Here is a 27703-nt window from a genome sequence, read left to right on the forward strand (position 1 = left end):
GTGCCCCGGCGCTGCTGCTGCTATCGCTGCTCTGCCGTTGCCATAGCGACAGTGCCCTCTCTGGGTACGTGGGGCTGGAGAAGTTGCTCTGGCTCTGCGTCATATTTATTCCAGCGGATCTGTGTGGCGAGGGCTGTCTCCCTCCTGCCTGCCTCCCTGCCTGACTGCCTGACTGCTCGTGCCTCCTCCTCCTCCTCCTCCTCCTCCTGTTCTTGCTCCCGCTCCTGTGATCCACTCTGGTCCTTTTCTTTCCTCTCTCTCTCTCTTGCTCTCACTCTCTCCATTCCTACTCTGTTGTTCTCGCTCTCCTTCTCGCTGTCGCTACGTTGGTCAGTCCAGTCTGTTTCTCTCTCTCTCTCTCTCTTTTTTTTGGTGATCATCGTTAATTGACCTCGCTCGGTGTCGTCAGTGCATGCTGCTGCTGGGTGCGCCTGAAGGTCCAGACAAAAGGGAACAAGGTAACTACGACTGACGCATCCGTACTCTAATACACTAACTTAACAGGGGGGTGGTGGTGGGGGGCAATGACACTGGTGGTGTTGTACGCTGTCTGCTAGGCAAGTGTAGCGAGGGGGAGAAATGAATGTGCTACTTTCAGTGTCTGTCCATGTCAAGAGCGCAGGCACTGTGGTGTCAGCGTGTGTCTGTTGTCTGTTCCAGTGTGTTCTGTGCGTGTGTTTTTTTTTTTGCGTTGCATCCTTGTGCATGCTAATGTGTCAGATTTAGAGGCCGTATGTTGTTGGTGTTGTTGTTTACCCTTGGTGTGTTTGTGTGTGTGTGTGTGTCTGTGTCTGTGTGTGTTTACATGTGTGTCTGTTTCCACAGGATCTTGGACGTTCAGTGGGGGTGCCAGGGGGAAAGGTGTGTGCGGACAGGTATGAAACACCTCACCAACGACACAATCACTTTGGCGCGTGCCAGTCTGAAACACAGGGCTCCACAATGAGAGAGAAAAAGAGAGAGAGAAAGAGAAGGGAGAGGAGACAAACAGAAAAACACTGAGAGGGAGGTAGAAACGACAGAGATTTTGGTTGGACCATCTTTGTTTTCAGAGGAGCGCTGTGTGGCTATGAGTTTGAGTGTGTGTGGGAGGGAGAGAGAAAGAGAGGGAAAGAGAAGGGAGAGAGAGAGTTTGTTCGTGCAAAAGAAGACCTGATTGTGCAGTCAGTGGTGAAGTGCATTTCCCGAGGCTCTGGGCTTCAAAGCCCAATCTCTGGCTCAGAAAAAAAAAAAAAAAAAAGCCCATTTCCCCAAAGCTGCAGCACTGAGACACAGAACCTTTCATTGTGAAATTACTTTTCTTATATACACACTGTGTCTCTTTGTTCTTGCCTAACCTTTTTTTTTCCTTTTCCTTTTTTTGGTGGGGGGTTATAAAATGTGATTGCTCATTGTCTGTTTGGCACAGAGAGAAACCGAAGAATTGAGAAAAAGATAGAGAAAGAGAGTGTGTGTGTGAGAGAGGGATGGAGGCAGGGAGAGAGAGAGAGCGAGAGAGAGGGAGAGAGAAAGACAGGCAGAGATGGAGAACATATGTAATGGCCCTGGAGGCGGAGAGTTGTTGCTCCAGATCCAGAGAGCGGCGTCTGACAGCATGTATGACATTCTCCCTTTGATTGTCCTGTCACTCCCACAAACGGCGCCGTGCGTGTGACAGGAGCTCCTCGGTGGCGCTCTGGCGGTGGTGGAGGAGCCGGAGCTGGAGGCTGCCGGTGCTGAAGCAGCGTCTTTATCGCTGTCGTCTTCAGCGTATTGATCCTGAGCCATGCACGGGAAATGCAGACGGTCACAGGGGCTGTTTTTAAAAGGCACTGATGCCTGTGTGTGTGTGTGTGTGTGTGTGTCTGTGTGTTGCCCCCCCCCCCCCCAAACACACACACATACTTACACTCAAACATTCTTCAGCCCTGACATTGTGAAGGGCTCGACAGGCTGCTCGTGCAGTAGGGATGACTGGGTGCATAAGGGAGCTAGCGGAGTGTGACATTCATCCCTTTAGAGAGTGCAGACGCTCCAGGGAGAGGGTTTAAGGAGAGGCAAGGTGAAGTGAGGCTAGTGTGTGTGTGTGTGTGTGTGTGTGTGTGTGTGTGTGCGTGCGTGTGTGCGTGCGTGCACGTGTGAGAATGTGTGTGTGAGTGTGAGTTTCACAATGTGGGGGGGGGGGGGCACCGTAGGTCCAGGTGGGAGAGGGGGTGGCACTTGTCAGGCAGACCTGGCCAATGAGGAGTGTCGTGAGGCAGGGCTGAATTTCTCTGCTGGCAGACAAAGCCTATTTGCAGGTGTTTCATAACCTTGAAGCCGGGCTGTTTATTTGTGTGAACATGTGTGCGTAGGTGTGTATATGGGCTCCTGTGCAGAAGGAAACAACTGCATGTGTGCGTGTGAGAGAGAGAGAGAGAGAGAGAGAGAGAGAGAGAGAGAGAGAGAGAGAGAGAGAGAGAGAGAGAGAGAGATGGGGGGGGGGTGCGGGGTGTCTCACAGGGTGTGTCTGTGTTTTTTTTGGCCTCTGTATGCGTGTTTTGCTTTGAATTGTGTCTTTAATCCCCACTGACTGTAGTCATTAAGTAGGCTCCTCTTCTCCTCTCAGCCAAATGACAGAGGGTAATTGAATGGCAGTGAGAGGGAGACCGGGAGAGCGAGGGAGTCAGTGAAAGCGAGAAGGAGAGAAAGAGGGAGGTGGTGGGAGGGGGGAGTCAAGTGGAGGTAGGGAGACTGGAGTGAGCACATACCCAAAAGCCAGAGGAAAAAAGTGCAGGAGGAGAGACAAACAGGACTCTTCACTGAGCGAAGAAAACCAAGAAGGAGGGGGGGGATTATTTTGAGGGGAAAAGAGAAGGAGAAAGATGAGAAGAAGTGAATGAAGGAGAAATAGTGGGAGGTCTCACTTGAAACACAGGAAAGAAGAAAATGAGGGGGGTTTGTTTATGAAGAGTTTCCCCTCACACACACACACACACACACACACACACACACACACACACACACACACACACACACTCAAACATTCCCCACTCCTGATATTCTTAGCTGGTTGTGTTGTGTGTTAGTAGTAGCGGAGGGATGGGAGATGGAGGACAAATGTTTCAAAAGGACAGACCATGGATGTCTTCAGAAATGGAGAGCAAATAGGGATGCGTAGAGTTTGAGCCAGAAAAGTGGGGAAAGGAGGAGTATTTTTAGAAAAAGAAGAGTGGAGAGAAATGCACACAAGTGGGTAAACAGGAAAGCAGAGGAGAGCAGAAGAGAGAGCAGAAGAGAGAAGAGGAGGAGGAGGAGAGGAGAGTGGAAAAGTGGAGAGGTCAGTCATGCAGGAGGGTCTGGCCTCACTCAACTCAACTCAGCTCAGTTCTGCTCGACTCGGTCCGGCTCGGCTCTGCTCTGCTCGGCACGCACGACCCAAACTGGGCAGGCTGTTCTGGAGAGGGAGGTGGGAGAGCAGAGTGGGAGCGTAGAGATCTGGCACCCCAGAGGGAGGTGTGAGGGCAGGCGGGGCGGCAGAGCGGAGCGCGGTGCAGAGAGCTGCAGTTCGGCTCGGCGCTAATGAGCCTCTGCCTGTGGGCTCCCACTGTGAGGCTTTATCTCCCTCCCTCCGCAGCGACACAGAGCTAGAGAGAGAGCCAGGCAGCGAGAGGCAGGCAAAAATAGCCAACACATGCACACACAAACACACAACACTTACACACTCTCTCTCAAATACACACGCACAGTATTTATACACACACAAACATTCTCACACATATTCACATACACAGAGAACACATACACACTAACACACTCACATGTACACATAACAAAAATCAGTAATGCCCACAAACACACAAGCACATACACACACATTAATCTCTCACACACATAAACATGCCCACCCCCCACACACACACACAAACAAACACACCACTCCCCAGGACACACACGCAGACACAAACATAGCCTACGCATGTAGACAGGAAGGGCTCATGTTCTCTCCTATCTGCCTCACAGGTCACTTTGACAATGCTCACTCCTTTAAGCTCTCTCGCTCTAACTAATTCACTCTTTCCCTCACTCTCACTCTTTCACGTACTCTGCTCTCTCTCTCCCTCCCTCCCGTCTCTCTCTCTCTCTCTCTCTCTCTCATTTTCCCCTCCTACCAGTACAGCAATTTGCATATTAATGAGGTGGTGCGCTGCTAGCCGAGCAGGAATATGTCGTGCTTCCTGCTTCTCTGAGGGCTCTTGTTTCTTCATTTTATTTCTTTCTTTTTTTCTCTGCACTCCTCCTCCTCCTCATTGCCCTCCCCTCCCCTTTTCTCCTCACTCTGTTTCTGTTTCTCAGAAGAAGCCCCATGCTAACAGCGTGTGGACTTAACCCAGACGTTTCTCTCTGAGCGAAACCAAACATGTGAGAAGATGTCGGTAGGAGGCTGTGCTTGCCCAGGTAAGAGCTTCTTTTTAATGGTCTCTTTCGTGCGCTAGTGCGTTTGTCATTCCCGCGAGCCGGCGCTAAAAGGTGCTTCCTTCAGAGGTGCGTATTGAGCCTGTGCGTCACAAACACGGAGACAGACACGGAGAGAGAGTGTGCAAGAGGGATGGGGGTGATCAGCAGTGAGCTAAGCTCTGATCTTGTGTCATGTTTTGAAACAACATGCCGCTCTGTTTCTAAACGCTTTTCTGGAAGGCTCGTAGTTAGTCAACAAAGTATTTTTTTCGTTAACTAAACTGAACAATTTCTTCATCACCAGGGCTATTTGGTTTTGTCTAGTTAACGTGCTTTAAGAAAGTGAGCAGAAATTCAAGGGGCACACATGCAAAGTGTTTGTGTCATTCTGAGTTTTGAGTTTACTTTCAAGGAAGTTGTTTTTCGTTCGTTGGTGAAAGAGAGATACCTTTGCTTTAAGTGCCTGTGAGGTCAGCCAAAGTTTAAGGCTCTCGCAAAAGGACTGACATTCTTATAAACCGATCAACTGCAACTGGGACTTCCACAGTGGCAGTGTTTGGGTGGTTAACTCTTTGGTGAGTCAGGAAGTACTTGTACATAAGGCCATGCATGCAATGCTACATTGTAGCCTATGTGTGATGATGCTGAATGGGAGCCTTGGTTATGTCTGTATTACTCGATCTGCCCACTCCAGCACTAAAAGCATGATGTTAATGCCTCCACAGTAATATGCCACTCTTATCTTCTTATCTCTCTCTCTCTTTGCGTAATAGCTCATTAAAAAGTTATACCTTACGATGCGGTTATATCTTGTTCCACTGCATGTTCCTCTGACACTTTAAGTACTATGACAAGATGGTCTTGGGATTCGGGTGTGTACAGTCATATTTGTGATCTGAAGCTAATGTGGTAATTTGAATATCTGAAGCAACAGTAGATCAGAGAAAAATACACACACAGAGACCTTCACAGGAACGTCACTGGGAGACATCTCCAGTCTCTCTCCCTCTCTTTCTCTCCCTCTCTTTCTTTCTCTCTCTCTTCCTCTCTTTCTCTGAGGCTGGGTGGCTGGTTGGATGTCTGTGCCGCTGGCTGGCACTGATCAGTGAGCAGAGGAGAAGAAAAAAGGGGTAGCGACACAAATTACAAGCGGCCGAGGATCTGAGGGCCACTGAATTTAATAGGCGCCGTCCACGCCGGGACTCTTAGAACCGGCAGATTGAATTGTGGCGCCGCCCATCAGTTTAATGGCAATATTAAATTCCATAGAGGAGAGAGGTTATCTGCCCGCTTCAAGGGAGGCTCGCCGAGAAACCAGTGGGGGCCCCACAAGGGCCTTGTTGTGTTAAACCGCGACACTTAGCCAGGGAACATGCTGTTTTCCCCCCTAGCTGACTCTGATGTTGCTATTAGAGGTTATTGCAAGGCCAATGAATCAACATCAGCTCACATCATGTCAGCAGCCATATGCCCATTTCCAGGTCAACTCTGACTGAGACCGTTACAGAGGACTGGCTGGCAGAAATAAGAAATGATGGATGTTATGAGATTGGTATGGAGGTATGACTTTGCGTCAGTGGCCCTCGACTAGCTGCCAGAGGAGGCAGAGGTCGCTGTAGTGAGTTGGAATGTGGCACACTATGGAACGGTAAACAAAGCTATCACAATGGAGTGTAATAGCACCTGAACAGAGACCACTGACTGATACCAGCTGGCTGCTACAGGAATAGTCCCTCTCTATCTTTCTGTCTCTCTCTTTATGTCTCTCTCTCGCTCTCCCTCTCTCTTTCTGTGACTCTTAACTGCCAATCCAAATGTGTTTTTAATGGAGTCCACATGCTTCATGTTTACAAAAGGGGGAAAAGTCCATGAAACCCCAGGTTCCCGAAGAAAACAGAACAATTTGAGAGCCCTGTGCTATACCAGTACTGAATTTGCATCTCGGTGGCCATCGGCGACAGACACACATGTGTGTTGGCTCCTCGAGAAAACTCTGCATGGCCGATGAGGGTGAAGATTAGCAATGCTGGGTATTATTTCTTCTTCTTCTTCCTCACCCAAATGGCTGTGGGGCAAGTTGGGACCAGCGCGTAGCTTCCTGCCATTTACCTCCAGCCGCGGGCGAGTGGCGTTTCGCTTACCCAAGTGCGATCCCTATCTCTGCCCAAGACCCAGCCATGAAAGCCTTTCTGGCAGCTCCGGCGATAAACAAGCCAACATTTGGCGCGTAACATTTGTTTAAAATCAAGCAGATTATGTTCACCCGGGGTACATTTTTTATGAGCGCAGTCATGGAAATTTCCACAGACGTGTGTCCTGTTTGATTGTTCTTTTTTTGGTGGTGGGGGGGTGGTTGGGAGAGCAGAGCAAAGAGAAGGAGAGGGAGAGAGAAGAGAGGGAGAGAGAAGAGAGGGAGAGAGAAGAGAAGGAGAGAGAGAGAGGGAGAGAGAAGGAGAGAGAGAGAGAAGAGAAGGAGAGAGAAGGAGAGGGAGAGAGAGGTTGAGGGAGAAAATGAGGCGAGAGAGAGAGAGAGAGAGAGAAGGAAAGAGGGAGAGAGAGGTTGAGGGAGAAAATGAGGCGAGAGAGAGAGAAGGAAAGAGGGAGAGCGAGAACAAGATGGAATGGGGAAAGAAGGAGAGATGGTGGAAAACTGTCTGGGTTCAGTTTTTTACTTACAAACCAAACTATTCTGGTTTTTGGGGTGAACTTTTCGCTCTCGTTTCAACTCGCCTCTTCTTCCTTTGGCCCCACGCTATCTTTATGTTGGGGTCCCCCTTGTAAAGGACACCAGAGTTTCATAAAACCTGATGTTGGCTGCCGCCAGAAACAAGAGGTAATCTCACCTCTAACTCCTAGTCGGCCTCCCACCCCCCATCCCTCCTCTCTCTTCAGACAGGTCCTGTTTGAAGTCCCGTTTATTTACATTCCAGTCTGGATGTGGGCTGTGCTGCACTTCTCCTCCACAGGGTTTTGGGGAACCCCAGTCCAGTCGTCCCATCCCACACACTAAGCAGACCCTGCTGAAAGATGCCATATTTCACTGGTATGGTGCCTAGACTGATGGAGGGGATTTCTTTGTCCTCTATTTTGCAGTGCTGAAATCCTACTGACCCCCCCCCCCCCCCTTTTTTTCCTTCCCCACATGCTCATACACAAGTGTGATCCTGAGCAGAATGTGAGGCATTCTATTTATATTTAATGTGAAGGGAGCACAAGCCTTTGTTGAGACAAAATGGCAAGAAACTAGATTGCCTCTGCTTTCTCTGTCTGTCTCTCGCGCTGTCTGTCTGTCTCGCCCCCACTTCTCCCTCCCCCTGTCCTCTTTCCTCTCCTCTGCTCTCCTCTCTCTCTCTCTCTCTCTCTCTCTCTCTCTCTCTCTCTCTCTCCTCTCTCTCTCTCTCTCTCTCTCTCTCTCTCTCTCTCTCTCTCTCTCTTTCCTCCCTCTCTCCCCTCCCTCATTCTACCTCTCGCACACAAGCGCTCAATATCAGCAGGAGCCGTGCTACTTCATGCAGAAAGTCACATGACTCCACTGATTAGAGGGGAACGACTAAAAGCAGAGCTAAAATGGCAACTCAACAAAGCCCAGGCTGTTTGGTGTTGCACAATGGAGCCAAGCGAGGAGCCAAGAGCCAGGGCAGGGTGTGCCTGCAGAGAGAGACAGACAGAGAGAACGAGAGAGAACGAGAGACAGCATAAGAGAGGGAGACACAGCGCTCTGATTCACTGTTTCCCTGCTGGATTGGTGCTGCCTGCGATGTGAGTCGCCCCCCCCCCCCCACCCCCCCCTCACCTCTCTCTCTCTCTCTCTCTCTCTCTCTGCCCCCCTCCCATTTCTCCTTCACCCACCCCCGAGCTGCACAGAACTGTCTCATTACACCGAGCAAGAACAAAATGGCTTCCTGTGCAGAAAATCAGCACTCCTCTTGTTGTCAGCCTCTGGCAGCTTGGAACGAGGATGCAGGCACTCGTTAGGGATGTCACGTGTCGGTGATGGTGAGAGAATGGTCGCGGGGAGCTGGCATGTGCCAACCAAACACTCGAGTGGAGGGGAAGAGCTGAGATGAGATGGGGAGGGAGGGAGGAAGCCTTTGTTTGTGTATGGGGATTTTTTTGGGGAGAAAGATTTGCCCGCTGCTTTTTTATCAGTAGGCAAACAGGTTCTGTGCTTAGTGACCTCTTTTGGATACAAAATAAATTACATTAATAATTATACAAATTACACAGGCATTTTCCCCCTCATCTCACTGAGAATCCATCAGATGATAAAATATATGGTAATCAACATGTACATCTCTGTAATTTTTCACCTACAATTTTTACTGATGACTTCTGCTAGTGTGGAATTAACAGCGCACTCATCACCATTGATACTATCAAGCTTGATCGAGAGGAATGGCTAAGAGCTTTTTACACTCAGCAATTACAGAAAAGGAAACAACAAAGTTGATTGTGTGTGTGTGTGTGTAAAGGAGCTCATGATGACGTTCAGATGAAGGCTCTGCTCTGCTCACCGGGCAGGAACACACTCATGCCACTCCGCTGACCAGACCCCGCGGCGTACGTTGCCACGGGCGACTGCTTGTGCCCACTTCGAGAGAGAGAGGGAGAGAGTGGAGTCACCTCCAACTCACTCTGGGCTCTCACCTGTGTGCTGGGGAGGTTGAGGGGGATGGTTGGAAATTGGTTTGTTTATCTCGCCACAGATATGCCTCGATCTTGGTAGCAGTTGCTCTGCTGCTGTGACCGTTTTACTTGTGCGCACTTGTAGAGGCATGCACAGCTAGCTATGCTGTTTTTATCTGTCACCATCTCTCTCTCTCTCTCTCTCTCTCTGTCTTTCTCAAAGAAGCATGTATCTGTGTGCGTACCGTACACAGATGCATGCATTCACAGTTTATACGCTTATGTTCCACATCAACATTCACTATTTATTTTTTTCTAATGTCCATATATTTTTCTTGTCCTTGCATATGCATGAGTGCTCCATTTCTCTTGCCTCCTCTCTCTCACTCTCTCTCTCTCACACACACATATACACACACACATGTACACACACACACACACGCACGCACAGACCTACTTGTGCTCTTGCACTCACATGAACATACCAATGTTCTCTCCCCTTCTCTGACTTGCTGCTAATGTCAAAACCACAGCAACTGAGAAGCAGATGTCTTTGCTTTGCTGGCGGCTTTGCCTGTTGCCATCACAACCACCAGCGGCCATTTGTGACAATCCCGACATCGTTTTTTGTTACAAAAGCATGCACCCAGCATGTCATGAAAATAACATCAGTCACATGAATCATAGTCAGGGGAAGCCAAGTTAAACATCTTTCTCTGTCGTTCCCTCTCTTAGGAGGAAGGTTCTCATGATTTATGTCTTGCCCTATATCCCCCTGTAACTCCAGTTTTCCTGAAAGTTTAAATGAATGAACATGCTTTTCTTTCACTCATCTGCTCCAAGAAGTGGAGAATGGAACAGTGGGGAACATTACATAGATATTTTAGATCTCATATCAGAGCCGCTTCTTCACACAAAATACCATCTGATTAGAACTGGACCAGATTTAATGGACCCTGGCGAGGTGGCTCACCTTCAAAGTGCCACAATTCAAAGTCTGACCTTTGTTGAACCACAAGTTATTCAGTACACTTTTTTTTTTTGCTTCATAACCACTCAAGAGAAAGCCTTTAATGTCTAAGCATGTATTGTGGTAATGGAGTGGAGCTCTGGAGATGGAGAGATCAGCTAAGGTAGCCACATCTCTGGCCCTCGCCGGTCAAAATATTCCCCCCTCAGCAGTTCTGTAATGGTGGAGGCAGGCCAGCCCACTCTGGAGTAATGTTCTGTGGCAATGAGAGAGAGAGGGAAAGAGAGAGAGAGAGAGAGCTCTGTTTGATCCAGTGAGATTCTGGTGCTGATCCAGTGGAAGGAGTTCTAGCTCAGCTAATTAGTCCCCACGCACCAGAAGACCTTTTGTCCTGCTCTCCTGCTGGTCAGGGTCAACTTCAGAGTCTATTTTGCACTGTGCTCTGGAGGAACAACACTCAGACGGAGTCCTCTTAAGAATATGGAACATGATGTGGGGATGCAAAATCATAAGGCATAAATGTGTAATTATTTGTCATTACAGCAAGCCTTTTCATAAAGAGATGCACTTAATGTAATTAGGTTGACCCACTAGCCACCACAAATGTTTTAATGTTCAAAGTCACCACAGGGTGGCGACAGAGTATTAGGTTACCCGGGAGTTGTTGACAGTAAAGTACTGGTTATGATTGCCAAGGGAAATATTTTTCTTATTATATTAGTATCATGTTTCTCCTTCGGAAGTTGTTACTATTATAGGCAACTTTCTAACATGCTCTATAAAATGGCGCAAAAAGTATGTTTTGAATTAGAGAATGCTTATCTAAATGCCATTTCGGCATCCTGTCTTTACCATATTCATTTTATAAAAGACCTCTCGTATACTAAGTATTTCTGTTGGTGTATTTATTTTCCTGGGGCTACCTGGCCGTGAATAATGTAGACTGAACCAGGGCACATGGTGGCAGGAAATGATCCAGGATGACTGAGAAAAAAAGCTCTCCTCTCTGCCTCCGGCTTCTTAACAGTAGTTGGTATGGCACTCACACATGCGGCGGCTGTCGCCTGTGCATTATCGCGCTCTGCCAGCCGTGTAGCTGGGAGTGGTTCGCGTGAGTGAAGCTCTGATGGGGGGGGGGGGGGGGGGGCTGGGCTGTGGATAGGCAGGCTATCAGAGAGCCCCTGGAGCTAGGAGTGGCAGGCCAACTTATCATCCGCGTGGAAGATTTGGTCAGTGATGGGCATGCGTGTGGCAGAGCGCAGCACACTGCAACTCTGTGCAGCGGCTTGGCTTCAACCCCCCTGCGGTGCCAGTCAGTCAAGTGTTTTTTCAGAGTGGAGGATTTTAACCTTGGAAACAGAATCCACATTGTGTGGATGGGTGACATTCAGGGATGTTTTGGGAGGGGGGAGGGGGGAGGGGGTTATTGAAATTTGGACCCTTATGTGGTAGAACAAGCCAAAACACACTGGTTATTATGTGGGAAAGGCAGACTTGAGTTAAATAACTGAATTTTACTTGGCATACTGGCATTTGCTTGAATGACATGTGTTATGCAACTCCCCCATCTGGTTGGGTGGGGGGTTGTGTGGAGGCACATGCTCATAGGACACTATGACACATTTTCCGAGAGATTTCAGTGAAGACTATCTCTCAGAACAGCTTACTAAAATGAGTAAATAAACCAGGCAGAGCACTCGGCCAGTAAGAGTGGTAGACCTTATCAGCACTTAACTGCAATGAAGTTACGTTATAGTAGCTTAAGTGTGTCTGCATTGAAAAATAACTGAAAACAATAGAATTCAAGCAGATTAAAACATCTTTGTTGTGGTTGTTGTGCCTCAATATATGGCGCAAAAAGTTGTTGTGTTGTAGTGTACATCTGATGTTCCAATCCACTAAATTTACTGAAGGATAGAAAAACAATGATTTCAAAAAGCCATTAAATATTCTGATCACAGTTGTATGAAAAATGTTTTTAATCCTAAATGAGGTCATATGCTATTTGTACAGGGCCCAGATTATGCATAGCACATACATCTAAGCTTGCTTAAGCTGGATCAGGTCGCTGTATAGAGATTGCAGCCTGTATCAGCAGAGCCTTATCAGTAAGACTGGAGTTAGATATAATGCCAGTAGATGGAGATACTGTCTCACATCATTGCGGCGTGCTGCTCCCTTAATGTCGAGAGCAGCAGTGCTCAGGAGAGGCATGACCCATCACATGCTCCTCACATGGGACAAACAGCCAGTTTAGAATTAGGCAGTCTGAGTCTTAATGGGTCTCCCCTCAGGAGCCCCCCCGCCTGTGCTGCTGGTCTTGATGCTGCGGGGCCCTCTATTCCTGGTGCAGCCATGACAGTATGGTAGTGATGGCAGATTGACACTCCAGTGTTACTGTAATGACTAGAGGATTAGACCAGCTGTTTTCTTTCCTCACTGCTTTGTTTTGGGAATATGTACTGTAGATGTATGATGGAATGATCAGGTGTCCCCAACCTATTTTGGAAGGTGACCCTATTTTGATGTCACAAAACATTGGCGACCCCCAATAATTAATTCACAACATGTTGTGAGAGAGCGTGCATCTCCTCTCTGCTGTAACATCCAGTTGAGAACGGCATATGTCCACAAATGTCCTAGCAAGCTAATTTGTTTGTTTGACAGCCTCGCCTAGTTGTTTTGCTACTTTGTGGAACATTGATCACGCATTATTACCCATGATGATCTCATCCGGGATGTTCATTTTTACATAGCTAGATTGTAATGAAGGATCCGATTAGTTACTTAGCTTGAATATCATGGGGGTTTTAATATTTTTTTATGTAATGTATATATATTTTTATGAAATATACTGTACATCATATAATTCAGTGAGATGTGCCCGCAGGGCTTAATTCTCCAGTGGCTCATAATCAGTCTGCGTCTGTGATGGGGACAGGCCATCACATTATCCACCAGAGAGGCTATTCAGGGAGACAAGGGTCTTGATTCATCTGAGTCCGAATAATCACTGCTGCAGAAATTTCTATATTACCTGCTGAAGACAGCGAGTTGTTGTGAAGGATGATTTTGTATTAAATATTTGTGTTGCATGTATTTAAGTGCAATATTATAGTGTATTATATAACAAGATTTATTTAGTAAAAATTCTAAAAGGCTTGAATTAAGATGGGCTGTTCATGTTTTTTTTTTATTTATGTTTTTACATAATTTATCACATATCGACTTTTTAGTGTTTTCTAGGTGAAGGAAATGAGGATTACCCTAGAATTAACACCCATCAAAAATTGTAACGTAATATCTATGTAGCAAGAATTGTAGGCCCGAGGTTTGACCTGAGGGGGGAGGGTAGCTGCAGTAAGCTTGAACACTGCTGGGGGTTTCACTCGGGCTAATGCGAATGGGTTGATGTGGAGGCAGAAAGGGGAGTGCATGTTGGGGGAAGCGCGGAACCAGAGAGGAGGGCTTTAGCTATTGTTCAAGCCTGGCCAGGAACAAAGGCTTGTTCGGGGTTCTCTACCTCCAATTACCCGTACACAAGGCCTTTTTATCAGCGACTGCAAACTAATCGTTGTGGTGCATTCGGTTAGAGTGTATCGCTTCTAGTCTCTTCTGTTGCTTACCAAATGTTTTTCATTTAGAGGGATTTTTTGTCATTCTCGACTGGGACGGTGAACGGAATTGCTAACTAGCTAACTGTAACGTTAGCTGACGAGAGTAGCTAGAATAGAGGAGCATTTTCTGCCCAGACTTTCTTGCAGGTAAGTGTGGATGCTGTGCATGTTATCGATAGTAGAAGTGTATTCAATTTACCCATTTTTGATTTCGAAGTTTTCTCCATTGCTTTACAAAACCTAGAGAAAAACTGTGTCGCCACGGGCCCGACTGACTGCAAGCTAGCTGCAGCTGGTATCTTGAAGCTAACTGTAGTTAGCAGGCTTAACGTCAGAGCTCTCGTTAGCTGACAGTATACTAAAGGGGTCCAGCTAACCTTATTAGCAGGATTTAATCGTCGATCAGCTCCAGATTTAAGGTTACATTGCTGTTATATTCTGCTTTAAAGTTAGACAAATGTTTGCTGTACTGTATTCTTGGTTACTTATTTAGTTATAACTTGCTGCGTGGTTACTTCCAGCAATATTTTAAAGATGGCACACTAGGCTACAAGCTAATGCTCATAGCCTAGTAGCTAACCATGTTTTTGTTGACGACGAACATTGTGGCAGATGCACACTTAATGGGCTATTCGTGTAATACACTTTGCACGGTCTTTGGTTTTATTAGACGTATATATTTTAAATTGGCCATCGGGAAAAGAGATACTGTCCATAAATATTGAACACACTTGAATTGGGGTGTAACTTAGTTGTTTAAACCGAGCGACCCCCTTTATCGCTTTTCATTCGGTACGTTATCCTGCCATGTCATTGTGTGGGCTATGTTTTGCTGTTGAAAAAACTGGTGTATATTCTAAAGGACACATCTATAGGCAAGTTTGCGCTAACATGTAGGCATTTGTCATTTTATTATCATATAAAATCTTGAAAATGTATTCTCTTTGGCGTGAGAAGTATCAATAACGTTGCATTACCGTCGTTAACTCCTCCAGTGTTTTGTCCTTTATGATACTCTGAAACCTGAAGTGTCTTTGATCTGTCTACTACTGTGTACTAAACTGCCAGCGTCAGCATGAGTACCTCACAAGCGAAACATTTTATTCTTAAATGGCATTAAGTATTGTCAAATTCAATTAACCTTAAAATGATGAAACGTACTTATAGATAACGTTGTTAAACAATACATTTATTTAGTTAATTTACGTTTGTGGCTTTCTGGATTTTAAATTCGGCAGGACACCAAAAGGTTGTAACATTGTTTACACTGCAGTGGCACTTTACTGGTTAGGCAATTTGTAAAGTGTCATGGAGCCACAACCAATGGTGCACCTAATGCAGCTCATAGGTTGTTCAGAAATAAATGGTCAGATTTGCTGTAACCCAGATGTTACAGCTTTAACACTAGTTTTTAAGCGAAGTTCTGGTTCTTTGGGTGTAGTTAAGCAAGGGTGGGCTCATAAAAACTGGGTTTATGTGAATGTTAAGGAGGACTGGGAGTGGGGGTTGGGACATTGGAGGCACGTTGGTCTCCATAGTGAGAGTCAACCTGCCCCAGTCATAATTGGATGGGAGGTAAAAACAACTCTTGCTGTTAAGGCTGCAGTCTTGTGTGCAGCCTCCTGTTTTCATAATGGCAATCCCCTTTAAATTGGAATCTCTCTCTCTCTCTACCCCTCTGTCTATCCATCTCTCTCTCCCTCCCTCACTCACTCACTCATCTCCTGAGGAAATCATAATGATAGTAATAACCCTCTCAGGCTACACAAGGTCTCCTCTTGGGGATGTGAGGGCTGTTTTAATGGGCCCCGGCATTCACACACAGCTGTGCATTAGACCGGAAGGAGGGCACTGAGGACTCTTTTACGGCCGTGCTCCCCCTTTCCAGCTGCTAATGAACCCTGCCCTGAGCAACTAATGACTGCCATTTCCCATACAAAACTGGGAAGCTCAGCTGGGCAGAAGGCATTTTTTAAAGTGTCATCTAAGTCTGTGTGGAATCTATAGGAAGGAAGAGGGGAGGTATGGAGCCAAGGGGGTTGCAAAATGGTTCCTCTCACCCAGCTTCCATGGCTGTAGTGGTGCTGCAGCTGGAACGTCAAGGGTTAACAATGCTTGCTGGCTGGCTGAGCGAGAGGGAGTGCGAGTGGGGGTTGGGTGACACTCTCTCACACACACAGAAGGGAAGGAGATGGAGGCAGTGCAGTAGAGGATCACGTGGTCCCTCCCTCTTGGGCAGGGACAGGAATGAGTGTTTATCAGGGGTGGAGATGGCTCTGAATGCAAGAAGCCATCTAGATGTATAACAGTAGGATCATCACAAGATGTTTTATTTCAGGAATATTTTGTAGTATTTATTTGTAGTACCTGATTTATTTTCTTGCGTTGGCTAGTTGGTATTAATACACATTGGTAGCCTCTATTTAGCAAAAGGAAAAAAAACATTTTTTTTTTTTTTTTCAGATGCAATTTGCATTCAGAAATGCAATTTGCCAGAACCTTGTAATAATGTCAAGTTAACATGAAAGAACTTACAAAATGTGGGATGTGCCATGATGGACACAGCAACCATGTCCTGTGTGGAATTTTGGCTTTGCCTGTTATGGTCCATCGTTGGAATGTTTTAAGGCTGTGTTGGAACTCTGACCATGTCGCAGGTGCTCACTCAGCAACCCTTTCTCTCTTGTCTTGGCAGGCTGCTCCTCTAAAAATTTCAAGCTGTACTCCCCAAAGGAGCCCCCCAACGGTAGTGCCTTTCCCCCCTTCCACCCAGGCACCATGCTGGACAGAGATGTGGGGTAGGTCTACTAACAGAGCCCAGTGCTTGTGTTAGATAATCATCAGCTTATTACTTCCTCCGAGAGAGTTTTTTTTTTAATAAGCCATCAGCAGATATCTTCTTAGATATGCCCTTTTTCTACTGAGTGCTTGTGTAGAATTGCATCAGATTTAACTGCATGTTTGTGGCTTTGCAGCCCCACACCAATGTACCCTCCTACATACTTGGAGCCGGGAATAGGGTAGGTAGATTTTTGTTGCATGGTGATACGTTTTTATAGAGTAGCTAACTAACCAAACACCCCGTCTACCCTGGTATACTGTTAAACTGTTCAATCTCTGTTTTCTTAGGAGGCACACACCGTATGGGAACCAGACAGACTACAGAATATTTGAGCTTAATAAACGGCTACAGAACTGGACAGAGGTAAGACTGTTGTTTGAAGAAAAAAAAAAACATTGGCGTGGTTAGAAAACAAATGTGAGTAATGGCAAGTCTAGTACTGTGAACTGCTAATCTTGCATTTTTAGTCATTTGACACATAAAGTATGTTATGTTTATGTTATGCTCCCAATGAATAGATATGTTCTCGTTTGGTTAGCAAGTGATGCTATCAGTTCAGTGAGAGAGAGGCATAACCAAGTAACACATCTGGGCCAGCTTTGATATTTCATCTCTGTGTTTGGTCTGAATTCACAGGACTGTGACAACTTATGGTGGGATGCCTTCACCACCGAGTTCTTTGAGGATGATGCCATGCTCACCATTACGTTCTGTCTGGAAGATGGGCCCAAACGATATAGTAAGCTTAAATAATGTTCTGTTATCTTCTACGCCATTATGTGCTATTTATCACCTATGTTATTCAAAGAAAGAAAGTAATAATTGACATTGATCAGTAGTTTATTTTAAAAATAAAGAAATTAACAGCGCCTACAAGTTAATTGTAATAACGGAAAACAATTTATCCCCTACCTCCAACAGCTATTGGTCGGACATTGATTCCCCGATACTTCCGGAGTATCTTTGAAGGGGGAGCTACAGAGCTTTTTTATGTTCTGAAGCATCCTAAGGAGTCCTTTCACAACAATTTTGTGTCTTTGGACTGCGATCAGTGCACAATGGTCACACAGAATGGAAAGCCCATGTTCACACAGGTATAGCACCACCATTGCTGTTAAATAAGATAAGACCACTTTGTTAATGTATCTCTGAGATTGATCCTGTCAACACAATTTTAGGAATTGTAAACAAATGGTTTGTCTTAATGTGAAATAACTGTTTTGATAGAAGACAAGTACAAGCAATAAAAATAGATATAAAGTAATATAAAATGTTTCAACCTACCACACAGGTCTACGTGGAGGGCCGTCTGTACCTTGAGTTCATGTTTGACGATATGATGAGGATCAAGACGTGGCACTTCAGCATACGGCAGCATCGCGAGGTGGTACCCCGCAGCATCCTGGCCATGCATGTAAGAATCTCCAACTGTGTAGATTGTGGGTTTCATTGAGTTTGTCTCATGACCTACCCAGTTGCGAGTGGTAAAAAAAAAAAACTTAGACATGAAAACAAAAAGAAATTTATAAAATTGTTTAACAATTCAGCGGTGGACATTGATTAATGTATAATTGGTTGTGCCTAGTCATATGTTATCAACATTATTTACAGAATAGGGACATTTATAATACATACTCTAACAAGGATGACTTTGTGTTGTACATGTCAAGAAGCACATGTTGTTTATTTGTAAATAATCATGACCTTCTTGTTCGTGTCAGGCCCAGGATCCCCAGATGTTGGAGCAGCTGTCAAAAAACATCACACGATGCGGCCTCTCCAATTCCACGTTAAACTACCTCCGAGTAAGTGTGCTTTTAAAAGATACTCCAGTGTCTAGTATGTTTGTTGAATTCTAGCAGCAGCATTATCCGCAGTATTGCTTTGCGTAAATCATAGGGCTTGAAAGGTTAAAGAATAAATTTGGTTTTGTATCTCAGATTCCAGTTTGGTGCACTGACCTAGAGACTGGTCAGACCAGTTACTCATGTGGTCGTGGTGTTTGTTCCGCATAAAAGGAAGAGGGGGGGGGGTAATTTGTTAACTTTAGGAAGCAATGAATTGCTGCAGAAAGTAATTTGCCATGTCATCCTTCTCCTCCATCAGCTGTGTGTGATCCTGGAGCCCATGCAGGAACTCATGTCCAGGCATAAGACCTACAGCCTCAGTCCCCGAGACTGCCTCAAGACCTGCTTGTTTCAGAAGTGGCAAAGGATGGTGGCTCCACCAGGTAATGGGAATACAAAATACAGCCTCCTCACAGCTCACTTTTACAGTGAATGCACAATGAACAACAATGATGTTTCCAGCTTTTCGTAACATATATTGTGCGATCTTGCGGTCAAAATACAGGATTGCAAATTGTAGGGGTGGGCATGCGAATACTTAGAAATTGCTCTTAAAAGGAGTTTCAGAACTGATCAAAATCCAAAAAGGTGCCAAAGACCCATGTGACGAGAGCCCTTTATGTCTGAACCTCCCCCAGCCGAGCCAGCCAGACAAGCTCCCAATAAGCGGCGGAAACGCAAGATGTCCGGCGGCAGCACCATGAGCACGGGCGGCGGCAACAATAACAACAACAACAGCAAGAAGAAAAGCCCCGCCAGCAGCTTTGGTCTCGCCAGCCAGGTACCTGTAAGCATCACATTCTGATCCTCAACTTCTATATTACACACGTGGTGCATGCTGGGGGAGAGGGGTGGGCTTGGTAGGGGTGGAGGGGGTGCTGGGAAGGACCTGTTTACCTAGTTGTAAGTGAGTATGTGTGTGTGAGAGAGCTACTGGAAGCATGGGATTGGTTAATCTGCTGATTTCAATGCGAGGTAAGCCCCATGTCTTAAAAAAAAAAAAATTAAAAAGACACCAGGACATGATCCAGTGATGGGCAGTCCCTGGTCCTTCAGGACCGCGCGTTTGTGGGTTGACACATGCTTGGTTTGGCAATGATTGACAGGCGAATTGACCAATGACTCGAGACCCGAGGTGGAATTGAACCCGTGCTGCACTCAAGGATCAGGGATGCCCACCGCCGGCCTGGTCACTAGGGCAGGCCCACTGAGCCGTGAGCCTGGAAGGCTGCCAGAAGTCTGTGCCCCCAGCCTAGCTGCTTCTGAGACCGTCCGCGGAGCTGTAATGGCCTCCCAGGATGACTGTTGTTGATCCGAGGTGTCGGGTGCTTCACTGACCGTCTGGCAGTCGAACAGGGTCATGGCTGAGTCGGCCCTGCAATGGGCACTCCTGAGGGAAGCGAAAGTGACTTTTTTGGGCATTTTTGATTTACCTGACAAGTTTTATATAGTGCATCTCAGCAGTCCTGTATCTAGATACAAGTTAAAAGTGTTAACAGGTCCAGTTATAACAAAGATAATGGACAGGTGTGGAAATCCTGTTGGAAATCCACACAAATGGGCCCCATGTAGCTCCATGGTAATTCCAGAGCTTTTTCAGCACTGTAAGCCCCTCACTCACGTTAGTCCTCTGCTAAGGTCTCTTTTTTTGGGTGGGGGAGCCGTGAAGGGAGCTGCGCTGCCCTGTCCACCCCACCCCGACCCAGCCCCGGTAGCGGGGATAATGTTTTGCGGCCCTTCCTGTCCTCTGCAGGATGTGATGGTGGTGGGCGAGCCCACGCTGATGGGCGGGGAGTTCGGGGACGAGGACGAGCGTCTGATCACGCGGCTGGAGAACACGCAGTTTGATGCGGCCAATGGCATCGACGACGAGGACAGTTTCAACAACTCCCCGGCCCTGGGCGCCAACAGCCCCTGGAACAGCAAAGCTCCCTCCAGCCAGGAGAGCAAGAGCGACAACCCCACCTCCCAGTCCTCCCAGTAGACTACTGCACTTGCGCGGCGGTGGGGTTTGGAGGGGGGGGGGGGGGGGGGCAGGTGGTGGACTGAAGTGGGGGGCAAGTGGAGGTGAAAACAAAGGGGAGAATTTGAAGCCAGGGAGGTGGTCACTACTAAAGGACAGTTGACATATTCATATATTGTGTGAGTGTGTTTATGTGTGTGTGTGTGTTTGCGTGCCTGTGTGATATGCGTGTAGAATCATAATGACACAATAGAATACAAGTCCTCAAAACCGGGCCTCATGGTCATTGCTCACTGTTCTGTAGGGTCCCTAGTGATGGAGGTTTCCATTAACAAGCTTTTCTCAGATGTGCGTTTGGGTGTTTTATAGAGCAAAACTGCAAACTCAGCTCTCGCTCCTCAGCACAGCACAGCACACTCCCTCTCGGTCATTCAGCTGAAGTGTGTGGGTGCTTTTGAGTGTGTTGTTTTATTTTATTTTACTTTTTTTTAAATTATTTTTTTTATTGTGGGTGGGTGTGTATTGATTTCCCATTGCTGCATACAATGGCTGGGTCCGGTGCGGTCCGGGTCTCTGACTAAGCAGTGTTAGCAATGGCCGCTGCGTCTGTGGGTTCTTGTTCCAACCTCGGGTCTCTTGTGTGCAATCTGCCTGACATGGGCACTCTGGTTTCTGTTGTGCTCACTTCACAATGAAGGATTATATATTTTATTTAAATCGCTTTTAGTAGAGACAAAAAGTATTGTGTGCACTTCAGATAAAAAAGAGAGAGAGAGAGGATAAAAAAAACACTCAGCTTTTTTTAAAAACTCAACTATTTGTTTTGTAGGACCTGGTTGGAACAAAAACCTGTACAGTGCCGGAGCTTGAGGACCGGAGTTGAGAACCACTACCTTTTAATCTGAAAACAAACGAATATTAAAAAAATGAGTACAAAAAAGCTCAAAGCATTGAGATTGAGGTACTGGAGTTTGGGGCACATTCACCCTGATCAGATTGAACTGACCACAAAAAAGTCCCAGACTCAGCAGAAGTGTTCTTTTCTTTCTTTTTGTATCTTTTACATGGGTTTTGTTTTTTATTTTTTATAACAGTTTTTTAAAAAACAAAACCAACTAGCAAGCAAAACAAAACACCCTGAATATTCTTTGCACTGTTTTCACTGTTTTCTCAAACTATTTTTCTTATAATGGTGGACTCTGTTCTTTTTAGTCCTCTTAATATTAAAACATGCGAAAAACATCAGAAAAGTGTAACTGGAGAGTAAAATCTATAAATGTGTATAAAAGCTATTACTGTCAAATATTTTGTAGCATTGTTCTCATAATGATTATGTAATTACATGGTCTGTGTATGTGATTTATCAGACAAAATCATGAAAAGACTATCTTAAAGGTGCAGTAGGTTTTTTTTTTTGTCAAAAGAAAAATGTTTTTAGTCTCACAACAGTGTGATTTCATTATTTGTTTTGATGGCATGATGGAGGAAACATTAAATAATGGGTAAAATAATCACACATTTTAGAATGTACAGGAAACTGCTGTAAGCTTCAGAAACAGCATTTCAATTATTTCTGAAGTGCGTTAGAACTACACATCATGAAGCCTTTATTTTTGAATAAATTTGACAACAAAAATTCCACACTGCACCTTTAATTGTGACTTTAAAATCAGACATCAGACATTTTAAACATCATTGCTTTACTCTATTAAAAGAAGTGTAAGTCCTAACCTGCATGTTCTATTCCCCACACACGTGCAAGGGTCCACTCTTAACATGACCCTCTTGATTCAAATTGCCCATAGCACTTTGTTTCCTGATCAAGCTACAGGAGAGAAAGTGGCCGAATACCTCCGAGTTGACTTCATTTGAAAATATTTTTTTTTGTGTCTATGTGTGCAACTAACCATTTCTTGGATGTCTTTGCACATCCTATTTTAATCCCCCTTGTTTTTATTATGTTGGAAAAGAAATCCCACTCCTTTTACACTGCTGTTAATGGTCTCTTAAGGTAATATCTAGCCCCCCCCCCATCCTCTTAGTTCTATAAAAGATTTCTAAGCTACAAACCAAGGAGCTGATGGCAAGATCCTTTAAGATCCCCTCTGATAAATTTGTACAAGAAAATCATTTGTGTGGGAGTTTTATTATAGTTTCCCCCCCTCATTTTGTAATTTCAATTTTGTGTATTTGTGCTTGTATATTTAAGACAGTAGCCAGTTTCTGTACAACTGTACTTCAGTGTATTCCTCTTTAGAACACCCTAAAGACCATCCCTGTCTTATGTAAAAAAACAATAACATTTTTGTCAAATAAAGAAATGTATGAAGTTTAAAAGTAAAGGGTACAGATACCATTCACGTCAGAAGTAGATTATAGTTTTTACTTCAATGTACAATGTATTTATTTTTTTGACTTCATGTCATTGTATTCTTTCTGGATTCAGTTTGTCTTTCTGTAAAATATGTCAATATTTGCTGGGAATGAATTTGATGTTGCTACTCTTCGACAGGGACATTTGTGTGTAACCTGATCATTTATTAAGCACCGGATGAGTTAGACATAACATCAGTAGGAAACAGCCGAGTAGTAATTGTCTTGTTTCTTTTCTAGCTCAGTCTCATTTGGAAAGAAGTGCCCCTGTTACAAGGGTAACGATTGTGCAGCTCTCACAGGGTTGCATTGGTTTGGTTCTATGTATCAGAGGTAGGAAAACCTGGATTCTGAAAGTAAAAGTCCTACCATGTACAAATTCTACCTGTGCGCTTAAAAACAGGTGATTTTTCCAATTATCCAATCTACCTGGTTGAAGTGTTGTGATAATTAGAATGACCAGGTTTAGTGAATGGATGAAACAAATTTGTAGTAGACTTTTACTTTCTGATGTTGGGTATTTTCACCTCTAATATAAATGAATACCAGTCACAAGACAGCAGAGGGCACTGCAAGGCACTCTTAAACATGTCACGTTATTCACACTGCATACCCTCACCAGCTTTAAAGCACTGGTGTAATGAGATATATATATAAAAAAAAAATGTCTTTTTGCAGAAACTTTTTTCACTAATAGTTGCTCTGTGTTCTTGATATGAAACCAAAATTCAGCAGATAAATGAACAGTAGCAGAGTTATTGGATATCTTAAGGAGCTACTAGCAGGGTGACAGCAGAAATTGAATGGTGATGTACCCTCTTTGCTGTTCCCCTGATCCAGGGGGCAGTTTGATATATATTTTTGCTTAGTTTCTGCCATTGATAATTCATGTATGGTATCAATAAAAAATAATTTTCACTTGTAAAGTATTCGTGGTGTCTTCAGTTGTTTCTTTGAACAGTTAGATCAGTCTTGTCTCTAGGGGAAGTGATATTGATGCTATTTACATTTGGAGAGATATGGTAGATCAGCTCTAGTAAATTTAACGTGGTGGTTGATATTAATTCATATGTACAGAACCATAATATAAAATTGTACTCTACATGTACTAAGGCAATGCAAATATACTACGTTTTTTTATAAGCCTGAAAGAAAATGGGCAAATTAATTCCAAATAATTTAGATGGTGTGTTTGAGGCTACAGTTGAAAACATACAGTACCAGTCAAAAATTTGGACACACCTACTCATTTGACAGATCCGTCTCTCACTTTTTTTACATTGTATAACAAAACTGGAAACTAAGAAATAGCACATGTAGGGTTATGTTGTAAACAATGTAATGATTACATTTCTCACACTTTCTATCTCTCAACCACCTTAAGTTAGACATTGGGAATGGTTTTCCAACAGTCCTGAAGGAGTTCCTATGCTGCTTTTCATTCACTCATGTTAATCGAGCTCATGATGTTATGATGATGCCGCTAGTGTCTGAAGAATCTGATTCATGAAACATGTCATGTACAATACCAATCAAAGGCTTGGACATGCCTACTCTATATGGAGTCTGTGGAAATAATGATAAGACAAAATTGAAGACAAGAATTAAACATGAAATATATACTGTATATTGGAATCAGATTCTACAGAAGTACTAAGATGTCAGTTTTGTTCTACAATGTAAAAATAGTGAGAAAAAGACATCAGTCAAATGAGTAGGTGTGCCCAAATTTTTGACTGGTACTGTAAATGACTAAACCTAATAATGCATCCTTTTCTAAGAAGGTTGAGGTATGGTTTTCTGCCGTTTGTTGATGCGTAGTAAATCAAAGATTCATTTGACTTTTGAGTTGTCCTAGACCCCAAATCCTGGTGTTCATCTCACAAAGTAACACTTTTGGAGAAGTACTGTCAGCATACAGATGGCACTCTATTGTAGACATTCAAAATAGGTGAGGAAAAAAAACAAGAGAAGTGGTGGTCTTGTGCGTAGTGGTTAAGGATCTGGGCTAGCATGCAGTAGGCTGAAAAGTTGTAGGTTCACCCGTCTTCCACCATGGTGCCCTTGAGCAAGGCACTTAACCCTGAGTTGCTCCGGGGACATTGAGCCTTGTAATAAACAGTACCCTCCAGAATTATTGGCACCTCTGCTAATGTTGACTAAAAACCGGTATAAAAAATAATCTGTTGGTGATTTATTGTAATCTCACAATGAAAAAAAAATTGAAATTTTGAGAAAAAGGAAAATCTCAAAAAGAATACAAAAACACGTCGCTCACAATTATTTGCACCCCTGCTTGTAATACTTCTTAAACCTCCCTTTGCCAATAAAACAGCTTGTAATATTCTCCTATGACACCCCATAAAGTTGGAGAATACAAAGCAAGGGATTTAAGACCGTTTGTCTTTACTAAATCTCGCCAGATCGTCCAGATTCCTAGGTCCACACTTGTGCATTCTCCTCTTTGACTCACCCCACTGTTTTTCTATGGAGTTTAGATCAGGGGACTGAGATGGCAATGTCTGAAGCTTGATTTTGTGTTCAGCAAACCATATTTGTTTTGATCTGGACCTTTGTTTTGGTTCATTGACCTGATGAATGATCCAATCATGATCAACCTTTAATGATACCATGATACCATGCACCTTAATTAGGTTCCCAAGGCCTTTGGAAATAAAAACAGCCCCACAATAGCACAGCCCCTCCACCATAATTCTCATTAGGCATGGGGTTCTTTTCAGTATAGTCATTCTTCTATGTATGGCAAACAGACCTAAAGTGTTTCTAGTTAAAGAGCGCAATTTTAGACCACACTTCCAGACAAAGTTACTGTACCATTCAGTAACTCCTGCCGTTTACATTGGTAATTAAATGACTAGACAGGCTTTTTTTGGGGACTTGGTGACCCAAAGATGATACCTTTGTCTGTAACTCTCCAACAGTGGTTCTTATGGAATTTTTTGCCTATCTTACCATCCTCCACACTGTACGTGGGGGCAAAATGGTCTTTGTCCAAGCGTGTTTGTCACATTTCCAGATGATTAGAACCTTTTAATCTTTGTTTTAACTGTAAATATAGGCATTTTCAACAAAGTACCTAGTTTTCATAGATATTCTCTGACAAATGTCAACACACTTTTTTTTGTATTATCTTGTCTTTCCAATGTTGAAAAATGACTTGAGGATTTAGCCTCTGTGTGACTTTATTTTCATACCATAGTGAAAAAGTCATGAACTACTTCTGAAAGTTCACACTCTGATTAACTTAAATAAATTGAAATTAGATAGGAAAATGCTTCTGTTAGGTTTTGTATATAAGATTTTTCAGGGGTGCCAATAATTGTGAGCAATGTGTTTTTGTTAAAAAATATTTATTTCTCTATGATATTTTCCTTTTTCTCAAAATAAATTTGCTTCCCTTCAAGGTTGGATTTTTCCTATTTTTCATTGTGAGATTAAAATAAATCACCAACAGATTATTTTGTATACTGGTTTTTAGTCAACTTTAGCAGAGGTGCCAATAATTCTGGAGGGTACTGTAATTGACATAATGACATTGACAGATACAAGTGTCTGCTGAATGAATACATGTAAATGAATGTAAAGGCCATCCTTACAATTAGGAGGACTTTACATCACAATCATGTTTGCATGAAAAAGCGTAGTGCTTTAGAATCTTTGGTTTGCATTACTTGTTTAGAATCAAAATGATTTCTAACATGGAAGAACTTTAGAGTGTCTTGTTACTATGGGAAGGAGCAGCCGGTGGTCTAGCTGATGCCTGGTGCTTTGCTGAGTATTTACTTGTGTCTGGAGCGGGTTCAAAGGTTGCAGCACCAGGAAATGGCCTCCATTGAGTGCTGAATTGTGGTTGCGTGGTAATTCAGGAGCTGAGCCATTAAAAGCTCTTTCAGGTAAATATAACCATATCCTTGTCCAAGTTGAAAATGTTAAGGAGTCTCCAGGTGAGATCAGTGTTTTTTGTGTTGTTTTGAACTAAGAGTTTAGACAAGTGAGTTTGAATACTATTTCCAATGCAAATCAGAGACAGTATCTCTTCGCAGAGGAACTAGAGTGCAGCTCTGAAAATTGTATGACTACTTAGAGGTCGTCTGTTCTCCTGTAAAGAGCTTTTATAGCTTACAATCATTTCCTTGTTGCCTACCCCTGTTACTGGAAATTCACAAGTGTTTACACCACAGTAAAAGGTGACTGACAAGGATGTTTAATGTCATTGCCCCTTAGTAAATGATTGTTTGTGACTGTTTGAATTCATCAGGGTTTTGTGTGAACACCCTATCAAAGGGAGAACTACTCAATACATCTTTAGAGTTGTGTCCTAATTTCAGCAAGTTGCAAGCAATCTGCCCTGGTAGCTTAGTCATGGTTAACACCGACACACCTGGTTCTTTTTTTGTTTAGGATGTAGGTTGGAAAGCAATGCTACCAGTATTTTTTTCTATTATCCCTGCAGTCTGATGTATTATGTATTTACACTTGACAGTCAACAGTGCATGCATAGGGAAAGCCATGAACTTTATGGTACATTTGTTCATGATAGGAAGAAGCTTTTCTTCAACCCCCATATAATTTAAAGCTGAGGTACACTGACATTCCGCTTTTTTGGCAACGCTATTGTTGTAGTCAAGGGACACTTGCTGATCAAGTAGTATGTGTGAGTGTGTGTGTGTCTGTGTGTGTGTGTATGAAAGAGAGAGAGAGAGAGAGAAAATGAGAGTGAGAGATTTCTGTTCAGGGTACTTCCTGCATTTTTGAGTTGTGCCGTTACATGTTTGCGCCTCTCAGACACAATGTATGCTGAACAACAAATTCATAAGAGTATCTGTACTACTCTCAGGTAAACATAGCCTAGTGTCAGGTGTTCTGTGTGACTCTCAGTCTTTGAATCCTGATTAAACAAATAGCTGTGTCAGCACAAGCAGTATGCCTGTTTTTCAGTGCTATTTTAAATTACTCCCAAGGTATTATTTGAAAGAGTCTGCCCCAGTTTATCTCTGACAAGATTTTGATGTGAGAAGAGGAAAATAT

At 44.1% G+C, this 27703-nt stretch overlaps 1 protein-coding gene across 8 annotated transcripts; it reads left to right on the forward strand.

Annotated features, from left to right (window-relative positions):
* The first annotated feature begins 106 nt into the window (after window positions 1-106).
* ldb1a (LIM domain binding 1a) lies at window positions 107-23583 on the forward strand. 8 transcript variants are annotated; one of them, XM_042064979.1, is made up of 13 exons: window positions 112-458; window positions 826-875; window positions 4315-4416; window positions 16325-16427; window positions 16605-16649; window positions 16759-16834; window positions 17108-17210; window positions 17393-17565; window positions 17763-17885; window positions 18193-18276; window positions 18578-18701; window positions 18957-19099; window positions 20072-23583. In XM_042064979.1, exons 3-13 carry the CDS (start codon window positions 4389-4391, stop codon window positions 20300-20302), a joined length of 1233 nt encoding a protein of 410 aa, XP_041920913.1. In that variant the 5' UTR covers window positions 112-458; window positions 826-875; window positions 4315-4388; the 3' UTR covers window positions 20303-23583. The 8 variants fall into 8 exon arrangements, with proteins under 8 accessions (XP_041920914.1, XP_041920913.1, XP_041920911.1 ...); XM_042064977.1 differs by having other exon boundaries at window positions 116-458; window positions 18957-19105; XM_042064983.1 differs by having other exon boundaries at window positions 117-458; window positions 18957-19105; window positions 21111-23583.
* The last annotated feature ends 4120 nt before the right edge of the window (window positions 23584-27703 follow it).

This window comes from Alosa sapidissima, chromosome 16, assembly GCF_018492685.1.
Source record: "Alosa sapidissima isolate fAloSap1 chromosome 16, fAloSap1.pri, whole genome shotgun sequence".
Classification (NCBI taxonomy): Eukaryota; Metazoa; Chordata; class Actinopteri; order Clupeiformes; family Clupeidae; genus Alosa; species Alosa sapidissima.